The sequence below is a fragment of the Pelodiscus sinensis genome, chromosome 17 (genome assembly GCF_052426305.1).
Source record: "Pelodiscus sinensis isolate ZL-2025 chromosome 17, ASM5242630v1, whole genome shotgun sequence".
Lineage (NCBI taxonomy): Eukaryota > Metazoa > Chordata > Testudines > Trionychidae > Pelodiscus > Pelodiscus sinensis.
The window spans coordinates 35,224,924-35,247,511 of NC_143068.1; the positions used below are offsets into that span (position 1 = coordinate 35,224,924).

A 22,588-nucleotide genomic window follows, 5' to 3' on the forward strand; every position below is an offset into this window, starting at 1 on the left:
CTTTAAATGCAGAGCCGCAGCCGGGGTATCAGGTGGTAGGCGGGCAGGCAGTCTGGATCAGTTCCAGGTCATGCTGGGTCCAGGACCTCAGACCCACCTCTCCCATCCCCCTGACAGGGGTTACTGCCACCCCTGTATAACAGGCAGCAGCATGGGGAGGCAGGCAGCCAGTCTGTATGGGGAGTTGGTTTTTAAACAGGGTCTCCTCACACACCAGCTCCGGCTTGGTACCCTGCACTGCTGCCTCTAGTACAAAGGCAGCAGCACAGGATGACAGGGGACTCCTTGGGAGTGCAGCTGGATTGCACTAGCTGCTGGCCTGCTCCCAGGGACACAGAGTAGTTGAGTAACGGATAAGAATTCGTGAGGTTACTCAACTATTCAATTAACCAATATTTAACAACCCTACTTCAGAACCTGAGCTCCAGCCCCAGACACAACTTCAAAACGCTGTCTATGGAGTATGAGCACAAGCCCTGCCAGACCGAGTCTAAGGATCCAGGGGAAAGGTTCATTGCAAAAGCTGTGCAGACACTTGCAACGGATGTGCTCCCAGGGAAAGAAGGCTCAAAAACCTTTGTGGGAGGCATCACACCCCTCTACCCTGAAGCAGTGCCTAAAGAAAAGGTACGTTGGAAAAATGCTATTTTGTCTCTGAAGCAATGGTAAGTCGGCTACTTTGACGATGCTATTTCGAGGAGTTAAAAGAAAAGGTATTTATCAATGTTCTGATCTGGGCTCCTAGGATTTCGATTAAAAGGACCAACTACCACATTTTATTTCTCGGCAAATAAACCAGTTATTCGTAAGCAGCCGGGCCCTGCGCAGGAGGGAACACAGCCCTGTCTGAGCACCGGGCCCCACACACACAAGGATACAGACGATGCACGACAGAGCGCGCAGATTACACAGACGTTTGCAGCCACTTATCTCACTCCCCTCGGCCCGGGGCGACATACCTTCTGCAAGTAACAAGGGTTACAGGCGCGTGAGGACACGGCGCGCACGCTCACACAACTCTTTTAACCCCCCCCCCCCCCCCATCCCGCCGGGCACTCCCGTGAGCCAGCGGGGCGAGGCGGCGGCGCCCGGCCCCGCGCAGGGAAACGCGGCCCCGCCTGCCAGAGCGCGCGGCTGCCACGAGCCGCGCCCGCCCCACCTCGCGCCCGGCCACGGGGGGGGCGGCTCGCGGCACGTTCCCCCCCCTCCCCCCGGACTCTCGGGGCGGGGTCACGCGCCACAGACACTTGACGCCCCCCCCCCCCTCGCCCCGGGGCCGCCGGACTTCCGGGGCCGCGCGGTGAAGGCGCGGGCCGGCCCGGTACCTTTGCGCAGCTCCCGGTGCCACACGGAGACGATGGGCCCCGCGTGCTTGCGGTGGTGGATGAGCCACAGCGACAGCGTCTGGACGCTCTGCTGCGAGTTGCTCAGCTCCGACAGCTTCTTCTCCAGGGCCGACTCCGAGAAGGAGGACATGGCGCCCGGCCGGCCCGGCCCGGGGGAGGGGGCGCGGCGCTGCCTCAGCGCCGACCAACCGCCACAAGATGGCCACCCGACCTCTCACCCCGCCGCGGCGGGTCAAAGGGCTCCATGCTACGGGTCGCCAGCAGGGAAAAGAGACCCCCGCCTCGTGCGGCCAGTTATAGCGCGCACCTCGCCCGGGGCCACAGGCGGGCGCGGGAAAGCGGCGCATGCGCCGCGACTCCCGCGGAGCCTTCAAACCTTTCCCCGGCGCCAGGCGAGGACGCATGCGTCGTGCGCCCCACTGGGACTGATGTCCTAGGGCCGGGCCGCCTCCGCATGCGCAGTGCGCTCAGCTGAGACTTTTCTCGTTCTCCCTGCCCTGGCCGCGTGGGGACTTTTTTTACTGTGCTCCCGAGTTCACTGAGACGGTCGCTGGTTCACGCTACTTCCGGCATATGCCCCCCCCCCCCCCCCTTGTGAGTGTCGCTCGGTAGCAGGTAGGCGAAGGGGGAGGGGCTAGGGGATTTGGGGGCCCTGCCCCCCAGCCCTGGGCAGGGATTCCAGGGGGGTCCTGCCCCCCAGCCTGGGGGTTCCAGGGGGCGGGGCCCCAGGGCAGACCCGGGGCGCTGGAGTTGCTGGGCCAGGAGGGGAGCACGGGGGGGTCTGGCTTCCCCTGCCCTGCGGCCTGCGCCCCTCTGGTTGCCCCCCAGCCTTGCCTGTGGGTCCCTTCGCTGCTGCGAGCCAGGGGCCGCCTGTAGGCACCGGCTGCCCCAAACCTGGCGGGGCCGAGCCCCCAGGCCCCCCCAGAGCCTCCCTCGGTGCTACTGGGAGAGCCAAGCACTGGGGCTTGGGGGGCTTGAGACTGGCTGCGCCCCTAGGCCGTGCCCCGCAGCATTACAGAACGTGCGTGTTATCCTCACGGAAAGGACAGTGGCAGTAGAAATAATAACGGTTAATATTTGTGCTTATGCCGGTAGGTGGGCAAGGATGCAGCTAAAAACTAGCCATTGGTTTGTATTTAGAGGCTCCTCATCTGCTGAGTCCCCAAACTGCAGCTTGTGTGTAAATCTGGCCCTGGAGGAGGAGGAGGGGGAGGGAAGACGACAGGTACTAGAAGTGTGAGTGTTTGATGGGTTAACCGCTACGCCTCAGTCTTACCGGGTGAGGTTAACCAGTGGGGCTGGAGCAGCTCCCCTCCTGCCAGTGGCACATCCCCGGCCCGCAGGGCATCCTGGCTTGATAGTGCAGCCTCTCCCTGCGTCGGAGAAGGACAGCAGGGGAGTCACTCCAGACAGGCTGGAGTAACCCCCTCCTCCCATTTCCCTCTCTGCCTGCCCTCCCCTTTAATTTACAGTTAAACAATTAAACATAATTTTATATCTCTAGCAGGTACCTGTTAGATTCTCTGTAGGAAGACCGGGGGAGGGGGGATTACAGTATCTTCTCTTGCACCAATTTCTGTTGGGCAGAGAGACAAGCTATCAAGCTCACACTGAGCTCAGCTTCGGGTGTGGGAAATGGGGTCAGAGCCTCATAGCAACCCACAAGCTGTTTGGCATAGAATCATAGAACACTAGAACTGCAAGGGACCTCAAGAGGTCATCGAGTCCAGTCCCCTACCCTCACGGCAGGACCAAGCACTGTCTACATCATCCCTGATAGATGTCTATCCAACCTCCTCTTAAATATCTCCAGTGACAGAGATTCCACAACTTCCACAGGCAATTTATCCCAGTGTTTAACCACCCTGACAGGTAGGAAGTTTTCCCTAATGTCCAACCTAAACCTCCCTTGCTGCAATTTAAGCTCATTGCTCTTGTCCTGTCCTCAGAGGCCAAGGAGAACAATTTTTCTCCCTCCTCCTTGTGACGCCCTTTTAGATACTTGAAAACAGCTGTCATGTCCGTCCGGCCCCGTGTTCTCTTTTCTAAACTAAACAAACCCAACTCTTTCAGTCTTCCCTCATAGGTCATGTTTTCTAGGCCTTTAATAACTTTTGTTCCTCTTCTCTGGACCTTCTCCAATTTCTCTACATCTCTGTTGAAACGTGGTGCCCAGAACTGGACACAATCCTCCAACGGAGGCTTAATCAGTGCAGAGTAGAGTGGAAGAATGACTTCTCGTGTCTTGCTCACAACACTCCAGAATCATGTTTGCATCGGTAGCTAGCACCTATTTCAAGGGACTGTTCAAAGCGCAGTGGTTGGTTGACACTCCTGCAGTCCTAGAGAGATTGGGGTGACGCTAAGGAGAGGTTAGTGGGTTATAAATTGTTATAATAAGCCATAAATCCCACATCTCTAGTCAGCCCATGATTTTTAGTGTTGAACAAAGCTCCCAGGCTCATATTTTGATGGTGTTGCGCAGGTTTCCTTTGGGGAAGAGGCACCCTGCTCAGAGCGAGCACTTTGTGAGGAGTGTTTTGCCACGGGTGATACGGTGTTTTCCTGACTTCCTCAGCGTGCACTGTGGTCGGTTTCACCCTCGTGTTGTGACCAGGGCATTGGGTGTGCTGGATGAGGTTCACCACATGTTGTGGCAGGCCTGTGTAGGATCCTGGGACGGTGAAAGGTGTGTGACGAGGAGTATGGATCATCAAAGCAGTGGAGCTGGGGCTGCAGATTTGCATGAGACACTGGACTCACTGGAGCTTGTTTCTGATGAGCTAGGGTTGTTTGAAGGCTGGAATAGGGAGTTCAGAAAAGACCTTTCGAAATAGGGTCCTCATCACAAATGGGTTGTCCCCAGTGAGAGCCTGTATGGTTTCCAGTATGGAACAGCACTGCACGCTAATGCTTATTAGCCACCAAAGCACACTAATCGGTCGGCAGAGTCCTTCCCTACCCCATCATGTGCACATCCCGTGTATCAGCACACACGCTTTGCTTGTGCTGCACTTTAGCTCAGCAGACTCGGGTAGATCTCTTCTACCATCTCCCTACCTGCGCTGGGGTACGACCTTTGTTCTAACAGTTTACCCCCATTCCTCCAGACCAAACCCCAGGTTTTTAAACATTCTTAGGCACCTGCAGATGCAGCTAAATACCTAACAGGAGATTAAGAAGTGCCAAGGGCCCTGTGATGCTTTTGAAAAGCCCATTAGGCCCCTGTCTGCATCTGGCAGTATCTGAGTGCTTTAAAAATGTGTCCTCCCCGTTAACTACTTGATTTGGTCCCACCATGCTGTAAAAACCCAACTGAAATACTGCTGTAAGTCTGGGGGAGGCAGAGCCAAACACTAGAGATACCAGGCTCAATCCATCCTGCTGGCAACTCTACAGAGGAATTTGTGTACAAAATAGTCACTGGATGTGTGCTAAGAAACAGCCCCCTTCCCCGGGTCTGGAGCTATGTGTTAAAAGCCCATAATCAGTACTGGCTTATTTTTCTTAGAGCCAGACGTGACTAACACAGAGTGGACCATTTTCACTTACACACATGAAACTAGAGATTTCTATAGGTAAGGGTGGATGGGTGGTGAGCATACACTTTTAATGCTAATCGTAATAATGCCAAGTTCTTATATAGGTCTCAAAGCACGTCTAGAGTAGAAGCCTAAAGAGCTAGTGCATAATAATCGGAATGCTTTTCATACCACTTAGCGAGAAATGAATTGAATTACCTTTTACTTTGCAATATGCACTGTCACACTTTTCTGAGCACAGTGGGGCTGGCTAATCAGTAAGGAACAGATGGCCGTGGTTTTAATGCTGCTCTCGCTGAAGAAGGCATTGCTTTTCTTTCCTTCCCGCAGGATGCTACCTGCCGGCGCCTAAGAAGCGGGTTGCTGGACAATGGCAGTGTTTGACACCCCGCAGGAAGCCTTCGGGCTCCTGCGCCCGGCTTGCATCCAGCTAACGAAGGTGCAGACTAGCGAGAACGTCGAGCAGCTGCAGGCTCGGCTGCAGTCGGTTAGTGACTCGGCCCTGCAGGAACTACAAGAATATGTCCTCTTCCCCTTGAGGTTCACCCTGAAGACCCCGGGCCCCAAACGGGAGAGTCTTGTCCAGAGCGTGGTGCAGTGCATCTCCTCCATCCTGTCGGCCACCTGCGTGAAGAAGCAGGACCTCCTTCAGGAGCTCTTCTCTGAGCTCTGCACGTGTCTATCTCCGTCCGGTGTGCAGCAGCCGGCCCCGCTGTCAGAGGAGCTAAAGCTGAGCGTCATCCAAGCACTCCATGTCCTGATGCATTCAGCTTATGGGGACATTCTCCTGACGCTGTATCAGCCTTCCACCCTTCCTCACTTGGGCTTTGCTGTGTCGCTGCTTTTGGCCTTGGCGGAACGAGAGAAAGCCAAGCCCATTAAGCTGGCGGCCTTAAAGTGTTTGCAGGTCCTAATTCTGCAGTGTGACTGCCAGGAGGAGCCTCATCGGCATCTAGACCCGGAGGAAATCAGACATTGTGGCAATCTCTTTGCCTCCTTTCTCCCTGGGCTCTCGATGGCCCTGTCCCGGGTTATTACTGGGGACCTCAAACAAGGCCACATGGTCCCTGTGTCTGCCATCAGGCTCTTCCGTCACATAGTCAGCATGGTAATGGCAGATGATCAACTAGCCACTGTCTCAAGGGACAAAGAGAAGCCTTCGGTGGAACAGAGCAGCCTCTCTGAACTTGTGGTCCACAGAGGGCCGGAGTGGGTGAAAAGCACTGCGGGGAAAGTCTCTCTCCTCATCCACAGGATAGTTGAGTTTGCCTGCCTTCACCCTCACTGGAAGGTAAGGCTGGAACTGGTGGAGCTGGTTCACCACCTCCTGCTGAAGTGCAGCCAGTCACTGGAGGAATCTCTTGGTCACCTGTTGAAAGCCTTGGTTGGGCTTGTTAACGATGAAAGCCAGGAGGTGCAATGCAGGTGTCGTGAGGTCCTCAGGAGCATCGCAGGGCTGAGGGTGGTAGCGGAGAACAGGGCTCTTGTGGACGTCCTGTCAGAGAACCTGCATTCCCTCGCCACAGCCCTGCCACGGCTGATGAACTCCCAGGATGATCAAGGCAAATTCTCGACCTTGAACTTATTACTTGGCTACCTGAAGCTGCTGGGCCCTCAGGTGAACGTGGTCCTCAACTCTGCAGCCCACCTCCAGCGTCTCTCCAAAGCCCTGATGCAAGTTCTGGAGATGGATGTGACTGATGTGAAGATTGTGGAGGCGAGACGGTGGGGCCCTGATGGCTCTCTGGGGGAGCCCTCTGGGCTCTTGCAGGAGGGCAAAGGGCAGAAGAAGTACTTCCGGTTCTTCATCGATGAGCGGATTTTCTTGCTCATTCAACAGGTTTGCCGGGTCCTCGGCTACTACGGGAACCTCTACTTGCTGGTGGATCATTTCATGGGGCTGTACAGTGAATCTGTGGCGTACCGGAAGCAGGCTGCCATGGTCCTCAACGAGCTGATCACAGGAGCTGCTGGACGGGGGGTAGATGTTCTGCACGAAAGGGAAACTGCCGTGAGCATGGAAGATCTCAAAGGGTCTGTAACATCCGTCCTCGAAGAATATACTGACCCGGCCAACTGGTATCTGCTCACCAGCCTCGACAGCGAGGGAGCTAGCGAGGAGTTAACTCACTCAGGAGCTCATGCTATCCCCGGAGGGGCACACGGCAGCCCTGTGATTTCAGCCCCCTCCCTTTCTTCAGCCCCCAGCCCCACCATCCGCTCCATGAACAGCAACATCTGGCAAATCTGCATCCAGCTGGAGGGGGTAGGCTGCTTTGCCCATGCGCTGGGGAAAGAGTTCCACTTGCTCCTAGCATCAGCCCTCTACCCCGTGCTCGAGAAGGCCGGGGACGGCACACTGCTTGTCAGTCAGGCGGCGATAGGAGCCCTGGGGGACGTGTGCCAGGCCTGTGGCTACGGCTCCGTGCAGCGTCTGATCAACGCCAACTCGGACTATCTGGTCAATGGGATTTCCCTAAACCTGCGTCGGGTGGCCCATCAGCCGCACGCCTCACGGGTCCTGCAGGCCATGCTGAGGCATTCGGATGCCAGCTTGCTGCCGCTGGTGGAGGATGTGATCCAAGATGTCCTGGTTACCCTGGATCAGTTTTATGACGACCGAGCTTTCTCCTTCCTGGGGCTCCTGTCCACGTTAATGACAGCTTTAGGTAGTTAAGTAGTCTGCCTCTGAGTAATTCTGCCTCGCTGCCACGTAAAGCGTGCCCCTCGTCACCCCTTGAGCACAGATGGAACGTTCCGGCAGGCCAGCAGGAGTTTCCGAAAAGCACGGACGTAACCGTACAGGGCTGGTAAAGGGGGCGGAGCTAGAACTGCACCCGGCCCTAGGGCTTTGCGGACGGGCCAGCCCAGGGACAGAGGGTCATGGTCCCCGTGCCAGCGGGGTTCATATTGAAGGCAGGCATCACTGAGCCAGGGAGGGAGAGCGGTGGGAAATCGTATTCTGCAGGGACCAGGCAGGAGAATCCAGCCACAGTGGCAGGTCGGAAGTTGTTCCAGGCAGGTTTGCAGGCGGGGAAGAAGAGGGGTCTAAGCCATTGGTTGCTGCGGTTTGCTTAGACATGGGAGCTGCAGAGGCCTTTTGTGAAACCGTGTCCAGGGCCTTCCATCCCAGCAGTGGGGGGGCAGGTCTAGAACCTCAGCCCAGGGTAACAAGCACCTAGCCCGAGTGAGAAGTGTCATTCCAGAACTAAAACAGTGGGGAGCGAACCCCTCCCAAGGCCGAGACCTTCGTGCAAGGCAGATTTTCCCACGGGGTTCTTGCCCCCTTCCTCCGATGCACAGTCGGAGACAGGACGTGCAGACAGACTTCGGCGCTGACCCCGCCCGGCTGCCCGGTGTGCCCCCTTTGCCTGGTCACAGGAGTCTTTTCCAGTGACTGAAATGTAGCCGTGTTAGTCTGGTGTAGCTGAAGCAAAATACAGGGCTATGTAGCACTTTAAAGATTAACAAGATGGTTTATTAGATGATGAGCTTTCGTGGGCCAGACCCACTTCCTCAGATCAAATAGTGGAAGAAAATAGTCACAGCCATATATAGCAAAGGATACGATTTTAAAAAATGAACACATAAGAAAAGGACAAATCACATTTCAAAACAGAAGGAGGATGCGGGGGAGGGGGGGAAAGGAAGGTAAATGTCTGTGAGCTAATGATATTAGAGGTGATAATTGGGGAAGCTATCTTGGTAATGGGTAAGAATTAATGTTTTTGTTGAGACCGAGGCGTAAAGTGTCGAATTTTAGCATGAATGACAGTTCAGAGGATTCCCTTTCAAATCTGCACTTTTGCTAGTGTGGTTGGGCTCGTGGGCAGAGGAGGTGGTGAGGCCAGGACTTACCCAGGGTTCAGAAAAGCACCAGGTAAACCCACGCAGGGTGGGTCCGTCAATGGCTGTTAGCCAGGCTGGGCAGGGGAGGTGTCCCTGGCCTCTGTCAGAAGCGGAAGGGATTTCTTGGTGGTTTCTTGTTCTGTTCACTCCCTCGGGGGCACCTGGCATGAGGCACTGTCCGGGGCAGACAGGGCACTGGGCTAGGTGGACCTTTGGTCCGACCCCGTCTGGCCGCTGGTTGAGGCTCCAGTAGCAGAACTTGGCACCCGTTTTGGAAGAGGAGGGCCAAGATTTGCTCCTTGCCTTGGCATTCTCTTGATCGTGGGGGTGTCCCAGGGCTGCATTTGGCGGGTTTCTCTCGAGTCCGGCTGTCTGACTGCAGGGGCCGAGTTCCAGGACTCGCCCCTTTCAGGCTCTCCTGTGTCTCTGCCTCGGGCTGTGCAGACTGATCCTGCCTGTTCAGAGCCCCCGGGGGTAGCTAGCGAGGGGAGGGGAGCCTGGGCCCTCGCGACACTTCGTGCCTCTCTTCTGCAGTCCAATGGTTTGTGGTGAGCAGCGAGGAGCACCCCAAAGAGCAGACCCTGGAGCAGCTGAACAGCCCTTCCCTCCGAGCAGCCCCGCAGCAGGGGGACGGGCCTGGAATTACCCCGCTGGGCCAAGAGGTGGAACAGTTCTTCCTGGACTACGTCAGGCAGAAGCAGATTGCAGAGGGCACCCTGCCGTGCGAGGAGGACGAGGGTCAGTGATTGTCTAAGGGGAGACGGGGAGAAAGCGGGAATACTTTGTGGCTCTCCCTGATCTGCACTCGGTGACGCTCCAAGAGCACCAGCCACATGCTTAGGGCAAATGTTGATTGAGTAGCAGGCCGCCAGGGGCCAGGTCCCATTGGCCACAGCCACACGCCGGTCGTACACCGAGTCCGCAGGCCCCGCTGATGCTGGACACGTGGTGTATTCAGCAGCCATTTTCCAGGCTTGTGCGGCTTTTCCTGCACTGGCATTCTGGTGTCTCTTCCCTGGCTCTAGCCAAGGCTCTTCAGAAACTTTCCAGAGGGGACCCTTTGCCTTCTCGCCACATCAGTGTGCTGCAGCTCTGACCTCCAAACACCCAGGGCTTTCCTTGCTCGTCCAAGCCGGTTTGAAAACCAGAGGCTCTGGGTGGAGGGCGGAGGGCACGTGCCAGTTTGACATAGGAAACGGAATCGGCCTTTCCCCGTAAGACGCGCTGGGGGTGTTAGATGCTGTTAATTGAATGGTTGTGTAACCACATGAAATCTTAGCAGTGACTCGACTATTCTATACCCATATAGCCCGGGGCCTGGGGGGGAGAGGGGGACTGGCCTGGCCTGGCCCTACTTCTGGAGCAGCAGGGGGAGAGGGGGACTGGCCTGGCCTGGCCTGGCCCTACTCCTGGAACAGCAGGGGGAGAGGGGGACTGGCCTGGCCTGGCCTGGCCTGGCCCTACTCCTGGAACAGCAGGGGGAGAGGGGGACTGGCCTGGCCTGGCCCTACTCCTGGAGCAGCAGGTGGGATCCAGTCTGCAAGGGGAGCCTGCTTAAAAAGCAGCTCCCCAGGCAGATCCCTCTCAGAGGCAGCAGCTCCTGTCTGCTCCCTGTGGATGGAGGTTGCCCCATATCCCACGGTGTAGTCTCTGTCCGCAGCAAGCCTGGGTCCACTTCAGGCCCGGGCTGCGTTGCAGAAGCCCTTCTTCCCCATGCTGTTGCCTCTGATACAGGCAGCAGCAGAGGGATGGGGGAAGCAGACAGCACTGGGGAGCTGGTGCTGTGGGGCACCAGCTTTTAAGCCAGCTCCCCCACCCCCAGCACTGGCTCCTGCTTGTCCCTCATCCCCCCCGGTCTCTGTAGGGGGCAGGCAGATCTGCAGGAGCTGATGCCTGTGGGGTAGGTAGGGTGCCAACCTCCAACCCTGCGCTCCAAAGGCAGCAGCCCTATCCCCTAGTCCACTCCAGGACTCACCCCCACCTCCCTACCTTCAGTGTGTCCTTTATCCTGGCTTCCTAGTGCGGGAACCAGCTCCATCCCCAGGGCAACTGGTGTTGGCTGCCTGGCTGCTCATGGGATGAGTGGGGCTCAAACCCACAATCCTGTGCTCCCCAGGCAAATGCCCTGGTTAAGTTACTGGAGAATTCCCTATCCCCTAAGCCACGTCAGAACCTACCCACCTCCCTCCCTTCAGAAGGCCTCTTATCCTGCTTTCTCAATGCCAGAGCCAGTTCTGTGCCAGCTGGTGTTGGCTGTCCGGCTGCTCCCAAGGTGGGCGGGACTTCAGCTCACCACCCTGCCCTCCTCCCCAGGTGAATGCCCTATCCCCCTGAGCCGGCTCCCCATGAGCATCAGATCCACCTGCCCCTTCAACCTCTGAGCTGCTGCCTCTCTATCAGAGGCAGCAGTGCGGAGGTTAGGGGGGCAGGTAGACCTGGGGGCGGGGAATGCGCGTGGTCGACAAGATTAACCAATAAGCTGGGCCTTCTTGGCTAATCGTGTAGCTATCTACACGCTGACTCCCTAACACTCACTGCTCCCCCCCGGTCAGTTTCGCGTTTGACCCCAGAGCACAGCTTTGCTGTCACCAGCGCCCCGGGGAGACGCTGGCAAAGTGCCAGGAAGTGGGAACCAGCTGGCTCATTCCCACCACTGCAAGCTGCCCTGTTTTCCAGAGGTGCCACCCGCCCCACCGGAGCCGGAGATGGGCGACGCTGGGGCCGAGGGAGAGCTGCCGCTGCCCGCCCACGCCCGGATCGCAAAGGACGTGATGGAGCGCTGTTGCCATTTACTGTCTGACAAGAGTCTGCGTGTGCGGCTGAAGGTCAGCACGGGGCGCGTGCCGCACGGGGCCACTGGGAGCGCCGACTGCCCGGCCTTGCAGGGGCTGGGGGTGCCCACTGCGGGGACTGTTGCTTTGCCCAAGTGGGGGGCATTGCCGTTCGTGCCACTAGGAGGAGGCCATCCCACCTTGGCATTAGAGTTGTCAGATGGTTTAACCAAAAATACCGTACACACCCCTCCCCCCCCCAAAAAAAAATCACCAGGGGGAAAAAAGGGGGGAGACCAAAGTTTTTGAGCCAAAAAAAAAAGCGTGGCCCCTTTAAGAAACGCTTTTGAGGCTTTTTGGCCCTAACAGTCTGCCAGCGACTGGCTGCCATCTTGCCTCCCTGCTCCGAGCTGGACAGCTCCCCTGTGGAACCCCGTAAGCACCCGGGATTTTCGCCTCCTGGCTGGGGAAAAAAATCCGAAAATTTCGGCCATTTTCAGTGTCCAGGATTTTCTGAATTTTTTTTTTTACCGGACAGGAGGCAAAAATACTAGGGAGTCCAGGTCAATCCTGGCCGCCTGGCAACCCTGCTTGGCATCTAACCGCAGCCAGGGCAGAGCCCCCGAGGGCTGGCAAGCCGGAGCCTAGGTGGGCCGCGGCTGTGTCTGATGGAGCGGTGGCTCTCACACTGCGGGCCGCACCACCTTGCAGGGGGGCCATGGCTTGAGGCTGAGTCGCCCACGCCCCCTGCAACAGGGAGCTGGCCCTGGCGCTCCAGCCCCATGGCTCCCCCCCTCCCCTCCGGGGGTCAGAGCACCAGCGCCGGCTTGCCGCTGCGGAGGAGGGGAGGCCGAGCCTCATGGGCCAGATCCAGCTTGCGGGGGAGACCAGCGGCTCCGCGTGCTGCTGCTCTCCCTCCCCGGCTGGGGGAACGGCAGTAGGGAGACCGCTCGCCTGGAGGCTTTCCCTGCTGCTCCTATTGGCCAGAATCACGGCCAATGGGAGCAGCAGGAGGCGGGGCCTAGGAGCGGCGGGGACATAAGCACTCCCATACCTTCATGCCCAGACCCCGCACTCGCATCCCCCTCACGTAACCCCCAGCCCAGTCCTGCAACCTCCCTCCCTCCCAGACCCCCCAACCCGCTCCTGCACCCTCCCTCCTGGCCAGACACCCCATGCTCTCCCTCATCCCTATCCCACTCCCTGGCAGCCCCTCCTGCACACTGAACCCTTCATTTCTGGCCCCACACCAGAGCCTAGGGGAGCTCACAGAATCTTCTAACCCCAGAAACGTTAACCTGGTTTGTGGAAGCTGTGAACCTTGATCCTCCATGCCGCCTCCTGCCCTCCACCCCCGCCATGGGGGCTAGCGTGCCAGGGGAATGAGGTGTCCCAGCTGGAGGCCACATCAGTGAGCATTGGGTTGGGTTGGGGGGGGGGGGTTGCCTCTCATTTTTGTGCGGCCCCCGGCTGATTTTTTTTTTCTTTTCCCCTGTGGATCAGTGGCCCCCAAACCGAAAAAGGTTCCCCAGCCCTGCTATGGACAGAGACAAGGTTGAAACCTTTTGCCCATAAATGAATATTTTACTGCATTTAAAATGAAGTTTGGTAACTTAACCGGAGAAAGTTAAAGCGCTTCATCTCCTTGGTGATTTTCATTGATAATATTCCCTGACTCACCGGTTACGTCCGTCTCCCCCTCCCCCGTGCTATAGCTGCGGATTGAAGGGTTTACGCTCCGGTAGCCTATTGTGGCTGGCTGAGCCTGTCCGGGAGGTAGAGGGAAGCGGAGGCACTCTGTCGTGGCGGGTGGTCCGTGGGAAGGCTTGCGTGGAGCAGGGTGGCCGCCGGCCGAACGGCTTGAGAACCGCTGGCTAGAGGGAGCGAGGAGGCTGCCTTGCCCCCAAGGGTCGGAATGCAGCTTGATGTCGGGGTCAGAGCTGGGTAGCTCGGTTCCCGGGATGGCTGGAGCCCGCCCGTCCTCGCCCTTGGCGACCTGCCTTCCTCCCCACCTGGCTCGGGGAGCTAGAGGCGGCTCTGACTGCTCTAGACTCTTCTCCTCCCCGCTCTGACACAGCTGTGCCTTCCCCGCATGCAGGTCCTGGACGTGCTGGAGCTCTGCGTCACCGTGCTGCAGGGCCATGAAACCCACCTGCTTCCCCTGGCCCATCGCGCCTGGCCGGCGCTCGTCCCCCGCCTGGTTAACGACGACCCGCGGGCCGTGCTCAGAGCCTTCAAGGTACAGGGCGGCGTCCTTCGCGCCGGGCACAGGGAGCGGGGCCCCAGCCGTGCCCTGGCTGCGCCGCGCTTGGGGGGCGTTCTGTCCCGAGGGAATTTGAAACCCGCCAGGCGGAGCAAAGTGCTCCCCCGCACAGCCTAGCTTGGTATCACCCGCAGACACCCTCTGCCCGGGAACGATACTGGTGCCCTCCCCGTGGGCGAGAGCATCGTTAGTGACTGTCCTGGGGCAGCGTGGCTGGGGGCCAGACGGAAGGGAGGGCGTCCCACCGCCTAAGGCAGGATGGGCAATGGTCTTTGTAGGGGGCCACTTCACCAGTGTTGATAGCGGTCGTGGGCTGCCGCAGAACGGGGTGGGGCCTCAGGCCGAACAGGGCGGTTCCCTGTAGGTGCCGCATGCCGGGGGAGGAGACTTTGCACGCTCCACGTGGGGCAAGAGAGCATGGGGGGGTCTCTCCCCCGCCCAGCCAGGGGCACGTGGCACCCAGAGGGAACCAGTGGTTTCCTGTGGTGCCACATGTCCCTGGCAGGGAGAGGGAACTACGTGTGCTCCCCCACCCCCAGGTCGTGCTTGGCCTGGGGGTGGCAGGGCGGATGAAATGGCTTAGTGTGCGGATCCTGCCCACCCTGGGGCCAAGGGCCTGACTGCCAGAGGCGCTCTCCCCTCTCCCCCGGCACCCCTGGCAACTGCCCCGGAGTCAGGGGGCTCATGGAACAGACCCTGCTCCTGGGGGGGCGTCCTGGTGGCTCACGCCTTTGGGGGGTGCACCTAACGCCGACGCGCCGGTTAATGAGGTAAAACCTGCTCCCGCCCTGCTCGGGCGTGCCGCGCGCTCCCCCACATTCCTGCTGCCCCTGCTCCCAGACGCCAGGCAGGGACACGGCCACTGACAAGGCCCCGGCGCCCCAGGCTGGCTTTCCTTCTCCCCTCCCCGGCAATCGATCGGGGTGTAAACCTCTGCAGGGCGAACGTTAACCGGTAAAATGCCTCCCAGAACCCAGCCGAGCCAGGGCCCAGGCAGTCCAGAGCCGCCCTGGGGCTGGGCTGCAGGAAGGGACAAATGGCCAGGCAGAGCAGATTTCCGTTTGCGATGTCCCAGGCCCGGCTGTAAGCAGCAGGCGGAGCCTCAGCCACGCAGGAAGCCCCCTTGGGAGGTGACCCCGAGGGAGATGTCACATCCCGCCGTGAGGCAGAGCGGGGTCGTGTCCCGTGCAGGGCCCCAGTCTACAGGCTGGCCCCACGAAGGGGCCCGGCATGGACACGGGTCTGGGCCTAGGGAGCAGCTTGCAGGCGCAGGGCCGTGGATCCCGGTTTCCACCCCGCGTCCTAGGGGTGACTTAGCGCGTGGCGTGGCCGGAACGCCTGGCCCGTGCTCCATTGGCCTTCGCGCCCCTTCACTCGCAGCGGGGGGGTTCCTGTGGCGTCTGTGAATTGGCCTAGCCCAGCTGTAGGTGGGGAAACTGACGCAGGGCAGAGTCTGTGATTCCCCAAGATCACAGGGACTCTAGGGCCCAGCTCTCCCTGCCTCACGCCCCATGTTGCTGTCATGAGGCCGCAATCCAGGGCCACGCTCCCCCGTCGCTGGCCCCGAGGGTGCATCTCAGCTGTGCGTCCCCGCGGGCGTCCCCGTGACCACTGGCCGGCTGGATCTTCGCTAGGTGCTGTGTACCCTGGCCGAGGCGTGTGGCGACTTCCTGCGGCGGCGCTTCTCCACAGACGTCCTGCCCAAGCTGGCAAGTTCCCTTGAGAGCCAGGCGCCGGTCAGCGCCCGAGCCGGGCCCGTGTACAGCCACACGCTGGCCTTCAAGCTGCAGCTGGCCGTGCTGCAGGGCCTGGGGGCTCTGTGTGAGACGCTGGACTTGGGTGAGTCCCGGGCGGTCAGATCTCCACCCACCTCCCTCCCCTCCCCAGTCTGTCCCTCCCCTGGGGAGACCTCCCTTCGCTTCACAACTGCCAGGACAGCCGGCCAGTCGCTGGGATCGATTTCTGTCCTCCCCCTGCCAGTCCAGCTCCTCCCGTTCCAGTGCCTGGCATTCCCCCTCCCCGCTGGAGCCCAGCACGGGGGGGCTGGCGGCCCTGGGCCCCCTGTGAGACGTGGGTGAGGAGGGCTCCTAGAACCGGGCCCGGGTCTCACTGCTGCCCCTTCTCCCCTGGTCAGCGGCCTGTCTCCCACCCCGCGAGAAGGTGTCATGCTGGGGATTAGAGCCCAGCCAAACCTCGCTGCTCTCTGCCCCTGGGCCCGATGGACCGTGGGTCTGACCCAGCCTGGCCGCTCTGCTGTTCTCGTTTGCCCTCCCTAGTGTGGAGCATGCGGCAGTACGCCGGGCCGGCCCTTGCCTTGCGCGGGCGGGGAGACGAGTGCAGGGCTGAGGGCCCCGTTCCTGTCTGCGTGCCCTCGACGTCTCCCTTGCTGCTCACGGGCCTCCCCCAGGGGGTGGGGGGAGAGCTCTGGGCTGGATTGTCAGGCGCAGAAGCCCCGAACCCCGTTAGCAGCATCAGTTACCTCCCGCCCTTCCTGTCTGCCCCTTCCTGCAGGCGAGAGCGACCTGACCCGCGCGGCAGACGCCTGCCTGCTGTACCTCAGTGCCAGACAGCCCGCGCCATTGCAAGAGGCCGCACGGAGGTAACGCTGCCCGCGGGGGGTCTGCCTGAGGGGAGGGCGAGGGCTCTCCTGGCCCAGCGCCTGCACACAGCAGCCTGCCGGGGGGGCCTGCTGGCACCGGGGAAACGAGCCACCGCCCGGGGAAGCTGGAGGCGCCGGCTCCTCTCCCGTGCGGCACTTGTGTTCTCCGTGCGTCTGCACCTGGCAGAGAACATGCCCCCTTTGCTTTACCCAGCCCCCCTCCAACTCGAGGGCCTGGGGCCTTGGTACTGGGGCCTCATTTCCCCGTTGGACGGTGCGTCGGGGGCTTGCTGCTCGGCACTGGCGGGTTGCACGTCTCTCTTGGCCAGACTCACTGCACGCCCCCGGGCTCCTTGTATCCCTTCCCCCCCCTCCCCCTGGCGCCCAGTGTGCTGTCTTCAGGAGCCAGCCCCCGCGTCTGCCGCTCACGCCCGCAAAGCTCTCGTGCCCTCGGCCAGCCTCTCTGCCGCAGAGGGAGCCGGGCAGACGCGCTCCCAGAAACGCGTGTGCGGGAGCAGGGGGCGCTCCCTGCTCAGCCCACGTGCCTGGCCTGCGGCATGCAGGGCTCTTTACCATGGTGGCTGGTGTCCTGCAGTGCGCTCAGCGCCTGGGGGCCAGAGCCCAGGCCTCGGCAGGGGCCCGTCTCCTCTCTGCGCCGGGCTGGGCAGAAAGCTCCGCCTTCTACCGGGACGTTTGGGACCTTAAGCCCCTTCCTCTCTCCCCGAGCCCGTCCAGCACTGTGCGACCCAGCAGGGCTCGGGGGCGTAGTGCCGTGAGTGGGGGGCAGGGCATGGCGGGGAGTGGAACACCTGCCTTGTAGCCTCTTGTGTTCCCCTGGCGCCGCCATCTGTGTTTCCAGGAGTGGAACGGCCCGGCCCGCCAGGCGCTCTGCAGTCGGCCGAAGGCCCCTGGGCTGAGCCAGGCAGGCTGGCTCCCTGCTCCCACCCCTAGCTCTCTTGGCCCGGGGAGGATGCCATGGCCGGCGAGTGACGTTGTTAACTCGGCCCTTACGGGGTTCGATGCGCACACCTTGGCACACTTCAGAAAGCGGTTTTAGTTCGGGTCAGCGCGCCCTGCGGACACCAGGGGTCCCACTGGCACTGGGCATGCGCGCCGTATGCTTTTCAAAGGGCCAGCTCTTGGCTAAGTCACCCCCAGTGTCCTCCCGCCCCCACCCAGCCGGAGGCCCCTTTCCCTCCGTAAAACCGCTCAGTCGCACCTCAGCGTCCTGTCTGCAGCGGCTTCAGCCCTAGAGCTTTGTAAAATGAGAACACCGGGGATTGTAAGTGGCAGGGAACGTGTTTCCCTTGGTTCCCTCGTGCTTCAACTGGCCCCCACAGTCAGTCCCCCCCCTCCCCGTGGCTTCGTCCCTGCATGCCTGGGGGCAGCCAGGCTGCAAATCACCAGCCGCTTGGATCAATATTCAGCCTGGTCCATGCAGCTGCAGCGCGGGTCTCCCAGGCAGCCTGAGCCCTGGGCACTGACTCCCAGAGGGAGCCGGGGCCGGTCCCAGCTCCAGGTGGTCACAGCAGCCCGAGTTACTGGCTTGTTGCACGCCCCAGGGTCCGGTTGCCAGCAGCGTAGGGCTGCAAGGCGCAAGGGGGCGAGCTTCCTCGCCGACATCCCGCCCAGACGGGGGGCGGGGTCGGCCGCGTGCGATGCGGAGGGGGAAGCAGAGCCCTGGCCAAGCGGCAAGCACAGACCCATCCAGCCGCAGCGTCGCCCTGCCCCCGGGCGGCGCCTGGATCCCGCGTGCGGGCGCTGAGCAGAGCTGGCGGGTGAGGTGAGCGGATTTCAGCCCCGTGCCCGGCTGCAGGAAGTGCCTCTGGCAAACACTGAGTCGCAGCATGGAGGGGGGGGGGGGGGCAGGGCATCTAACATGCTGGCCAGAGACTCTCCACTGAGTGCGCCCCGGCTGGGGGGAGCTCCCTGTGATAGCCACGGGACAGACATGGGGAGGCAGGGCTGAGGGAAGCTGCCAGACTCTGGCTCCAGGAAAGGCCTCGCCAGACGGACAGCCGAGGGGCGAGCAAGGAGCCGCCCAGGAGTCCTGCTTGCCGGCCGCGGTCCCAGGCTCGCCCCGGCGTTGGCCACGGCTGAGCGCACGCCTGGGAAGGGCACACCGGCGGCCTGCACCGCTCGTACCTTGCGCCCTGCCCCAGAACAAACAGGCCAGCTTTGGCCCTTTTCGCTCCCCGCGGCGGCTGCGGAGCAGCACAGCCCCCCGTGGCCCGGGCCCGGGCGCTCATTGGCCGCGCGTTGCCGGCTGTAGTGCGCTAAACCACCCACCTGAGCCCCACACAATTCAGTACAATCCCCGTGACTGTACCCCGGGATCAGCCCCAGGATTCTTTGCCATGGAAACAGGCCGTTTCCAAGCAACCTGAGTAAGTTTAAAAATGTAAAAGTCAAGTTGTTGTTTAAGCTGCGCGGCGCTGGGGTTCGCAGGAGATAATCGCCGGCCTGAGGCCCGTACAGGCGGGCGGGGAGCCCGGTGCCTCTGCTCTGGGGCCAGCTAACCGGCTTGAGAGCGGCGCTGGCTGCTGAGTGGGGAGGGCAAGAGGGCTGTGTTGTGAACGGGAGGCCAGGTGTGTGCCGGGAGCAAGGGGTGCCTGTGACGGACCGGGCCGTGTCTGGGCACAGCTGAGGGCGTCCGCTATGGGCGAATTGCTCAGCTTCGGGGCTCCTTACAGCCCCCAGACTGGTGACCTCTCCAAACAGGCCACACACCAGTCCCACAGAGTGCTTCAGCAGCCTGCCTGAAACCTCATGAGCAAAACCCCTCCGACACCCCAGCAATATCCGTGCCTCAGATGGCCCCGGGCCTCATACACAGGTGCGGGGTCCTAGCACCCAATCCCACCTACCCCGAACAAGTTCTGTCCGGTTCCAAGAAACCAGCCGCAGCGCTCCTGGGTCAGCCAGATCAGGCGGGGAGGGTTGTACCCCCACACCCCCCGCAACGCTCCTGGGTCAGCCAGATCAGGCGGGGAGGGTTGTACCCCCACACCCCCCGCAACGCTCCTGGGTCAGCCAGATCAGGCTAGGAAGGTTTTACCCCCCCAACCCCCCGCAGCGCTCCTGTGTCAGCCAGATCAGGCTAGGAGGGTTTTACCTCCACACTCCCCGCAGCGCTCCTGTGTCAGCCAGATCAGGCTAGGAGGGTTGTACCCCCACACCCCCCGCAGCGCTCCTGTGTCAGCCAGATCAGGCTAGGAGGGTTTTACCTCCACACTCCCCGCAGCGCTCCTGTGTCAGCCAGATCAGGCTAGGAGGGTTGTACCCCCACACCCCCCGCAGCGCTCCTGTGTCAGCCAGATCAGGCTAGGAGGGTTTTACCCCCCCAACCTCCCGCAGCGCTCCTGTGTCAGCCAGATCAGGCTAGGAGGGTTTTACCCCCACACCCCCCGCAGCGCTCCTGTGTCAGCCAGATCCGGCTGGTTTTGTGCCGCGTTTCTGTTTCACTCGGATGTGTCGCGTGTGCGCACAGGGCGCTGTGCAGAAGCAAAGACGAGTGTCCCCAAAGCGCTTATGCTCCAAGGCCCTGATCCTGCAGCCAGATGCTGCCGGAAGGAGGTGTGCTTGTGAGCAGGATCAGGGCCCTATCACTACGGTATGAGAGAAGCCTAACGAAGCAGAGTTGCCCGCTGTGATTTTCTGCGGTGCCTAACTCCCTTTGGTTTCAATGGGACTTGGGTACTGAGGCGCTTTGGCAAATCCCCCTTAGTGCATCTTTGGGTGCTAACGCCTGGGTCCGAACCCTGGCAGATGCTTGGCACCCTCAGTGGCCCTGGGTTCTTCCAGGGCAGAGCAGGCCTAGCCTTGGCGGGAGGCGGGCCTGGACACCGCTGCCCATGCGGCGTGGAAGAGCCACTTTACCGGCAAGCCCAGAGGTGACTGACAGCCGGAGAAATACACGCACCAGGCCTCGTGCAAATTTGCCTCTTCCCGCCCCAGCAGCCACCGCTCTCCCGTAAGCTCGTGCGCAGTCCCCTCCCACGTCAGAGCCCCCCCGTTCTCAGGCAAGGTGCCCAAGCCAGACACCCCCCACGCGAGCCCAGACCAGTAGCTTGCAGGGGGGCTGTGGCTCTGTCTCGTGGCCTGCCCCGTGCAGCCCCGGTGCGTGATGCCTCCCAGGGGTCCCTGCACAGCCGTCCGCCGGGGGCTGGTCTGTGCCGTTCATGCCTCCCCTTGTTCCGCTTACAACGGTGACTCGGTTTCCGCCGCTCGCCAGCTGAGCTGTGTTTGCCGGGCGTGGCTGCTGTGCTGCGTGTGCCGGCACCGCTGTGCGCAGAGTTTTCCGGAGCAGCCTCTTACCAGCGCGGCTGGGCCCCTCTGACTCTGTTTCCCTTCTTCCCGCTTCCTCCCTGCAGCGTTTTCCTCCACGTGATGCGCGTGGACCCTGACGCCGCCTGGCTCTTCCTGAACGAGGCCTGCTGCCCTCTCCCGTATGAGCCGCCCCACCCCAGCCTCCGCCCGGTGAAGCTAGGCGGCGCGGGCAGGCTGCGGAACGAGTTCACCGCCAACGTGCTGGGCCTGCTGAGGGAGCTGCAGCGACGGGAGGCGGCCGCGGTTCAAGCCGGGCCCCAGGACGAGCCCTGCGCCCAGAGCGAGGCGCTGGGCTAGGGAGAAGCCTTGGCTGGCCTGGGAACAGAGAACCGGACGGAGGAGACACTTGCTGTCCTGCACCGAGACCCGGCTCCCGAGGGCAGCGCTTGCAGAGGCGTCTGAGGCGAGCTGGGGTAGCGCCCGGCCTGGCCTGCGCCCCCGGAGCCAGAGGGGCGCGTGCGTCTCACGCCGTAGCGTGTCCAGCTGCTCGGCAAGCGCTTGGCGGCCTGGTGCCCTGGCACGGTGCCCGGCCGGTGCTGCCCCAGGCCAGACAAGGTAACAGCGTTCCTGCCCTGCGGACAAGGCGGCAGCAGAGTTGAGTCCTACCCCCGCTTCAGTGACTATAAATCGGGGTGAGGAGCCTATGGCCTGGGGACCAGCTGTGTCCCCTCTGGCCCTCGGGGCTTCCCCCCAGCACTGGGGAGCAGGGCTGGTGCTAGCCCCCCTCCTGCCCAGACCCTGCACCCCCACTTCACTCTTGCACCCTGCCTCCCGCCCAGACCTCACCCCCCCAGCCCGCACCCTGAACTCCTCATTCGTGGCCCTGCCTCCCAGCGCTGGGCCAGAATCATGTAGCCTGGGTCCCTGCAGGCTGTGGTGTGCGGCTTCCCGCTGCTCTGTTCTCAGTCAGGTTGGGGGGGGCAGGTTGTGTGTCTGGGGGCAGCGGCCCTCTCCACCTTTCAGCGGCCTATGCCGAGGGTCGGAGGCAGGGCGTTTTAGTCCAGGAACGCCATCGCATGGCCTGTAGCAGAGCGCTGCCCGCTAATTGAGGACCTCTGGAAGCACTGCTGTGTGTGCCTGTCAGCAGCAGGTACATGCAGACGTGAGCCCTCACCAGAAAGGGAAAATATTGGACGTTCCCGCTGATATAAAGTGCTCCGCAGCCGCCAATGAGCACTCGGAAAGAGCACGCGCTCCCCCCAGCCCTGTACTGCTGCATCCCACACTCTGGTACCAGGACTGGAGGAGAGAAATAGGCGTCGGAGAAGCAGAAACAGATGTAGTGTAAGCAGGGAAAAGAAAGTGGCAAAAGCCTTGTTTATCCTAGACCTGCGCTGCGGTGCTAGCCCCGGGGTGCTCGTAGAGGAAACACCTATTGTTTTAATGAAAACTGGACACAACCTTTCGGATCCATGTTGGGTTTTGTAAACTCTTTTTCTTTCACCCTAAATTTGGTAGCTAAACTGGTGCGCGGCAGTAAACCTGTAACGTGGCTAAGTGTGTGTCAGCCTGCGCTGAACATCAGTTTTCCTGTTCTTGGCACAAATCAGCGCCTGCGTAGGTTTGGTTTTTTTGTTGTTTTGCTAATTATGTTGTTTGGAGTCTGGCTCCAGACATAAAACTACCCCCCGCAATAGCTCGTTTTTCTGCACCGTGAGCTTGTTGGGAATAAAATGTATCAAAGATTGGGGCCGCGTATTTCACGTTTTTAATCCGGTTCTAGACAAATTAGCCCTGGGTGGGGGGCGAGTTCTCAGGGACAGGCCACGGCGGGTTTGGGAGCCAGCTGTTTAGAACTCCTGCCAGCTGATTTGGTTCTGAGCAGGGCACGCCTGAAGCTGCGGGACGCGCCCGTGCTGTACGTTACGTAGCCAGGGAGTGACCCTCTT

The 22,588-nt window shown here is 60.9% G+C and overlaps 2 protein-coding genes across 6 annotated transcripts in view; one reads left to right on the forward strand and one right to left on the reverse strand.

The window, feature by feature from the left end:
• RPRD1B (regulation of nuclear pre-mRNA domain containing 1B) overlaps positions 1 to 1,476 on the reverse strand; it is a 51,298-nt gene extending 49,822 nt beyond the window's left edge. For both annotated transcript variants that reach the window (XM_075900803.2, XM_075900802.2), the window contains exon 1: positions 1,326 to 1,476. In XM_075900803.2, the coding sequence (XP_075756918.1) occupies positions 1,326 to 1,476 (151 nt within the window). The remainder of the gene's footprint in view (positions 1 to 1,325) is intronic.
• TTI1 (TELO2 interacting protein 1) lies at positions 489 to 22,387 on the forward strand. Of its 4 annotated transcripts, none has more exons than XM_075900798.2 (8): positions 489 to 627; positions 5,219 to 7,557; positions 9,272 to 9,475; positions 11,414 to 11,562; positions 13,607 to 13,747; positions 15,406 to 15,610; positions 16,283 to 16,370; positions 20,744 to 22,387. In XM_075900798.2, the coding sequence occupies exons 2-8, from the start codon at positions 5,259 to 5,261 to the stop codon at positions 20,994 to 20,996; spliced, it is 3,339 nt and encodes a 1,112-aa protein (XP_075756913.2). In that variant the 5' UTR covers positions 489 to 627; positions 5,219 to 5,258; the 3' UTR covers positions 20,997 to 22,387. The 4 variants fall into 4 exon arrangements, with proteins under 4 accessions (XP_075756913.2, XP_075756914.2, XP_075756915.2 ...); XM_075900799.2 differs by lacking the exon at positions 489 to 627 and adding an exon at positions 1,727 to 1,961; XM_075900800.2 differs by lacking the exon at positions 489 to 627 and adding an exon at positions 1,993 to 2,415.
• Positions 22,388 to 22,588: the final 201 nt, after the last annotated feature.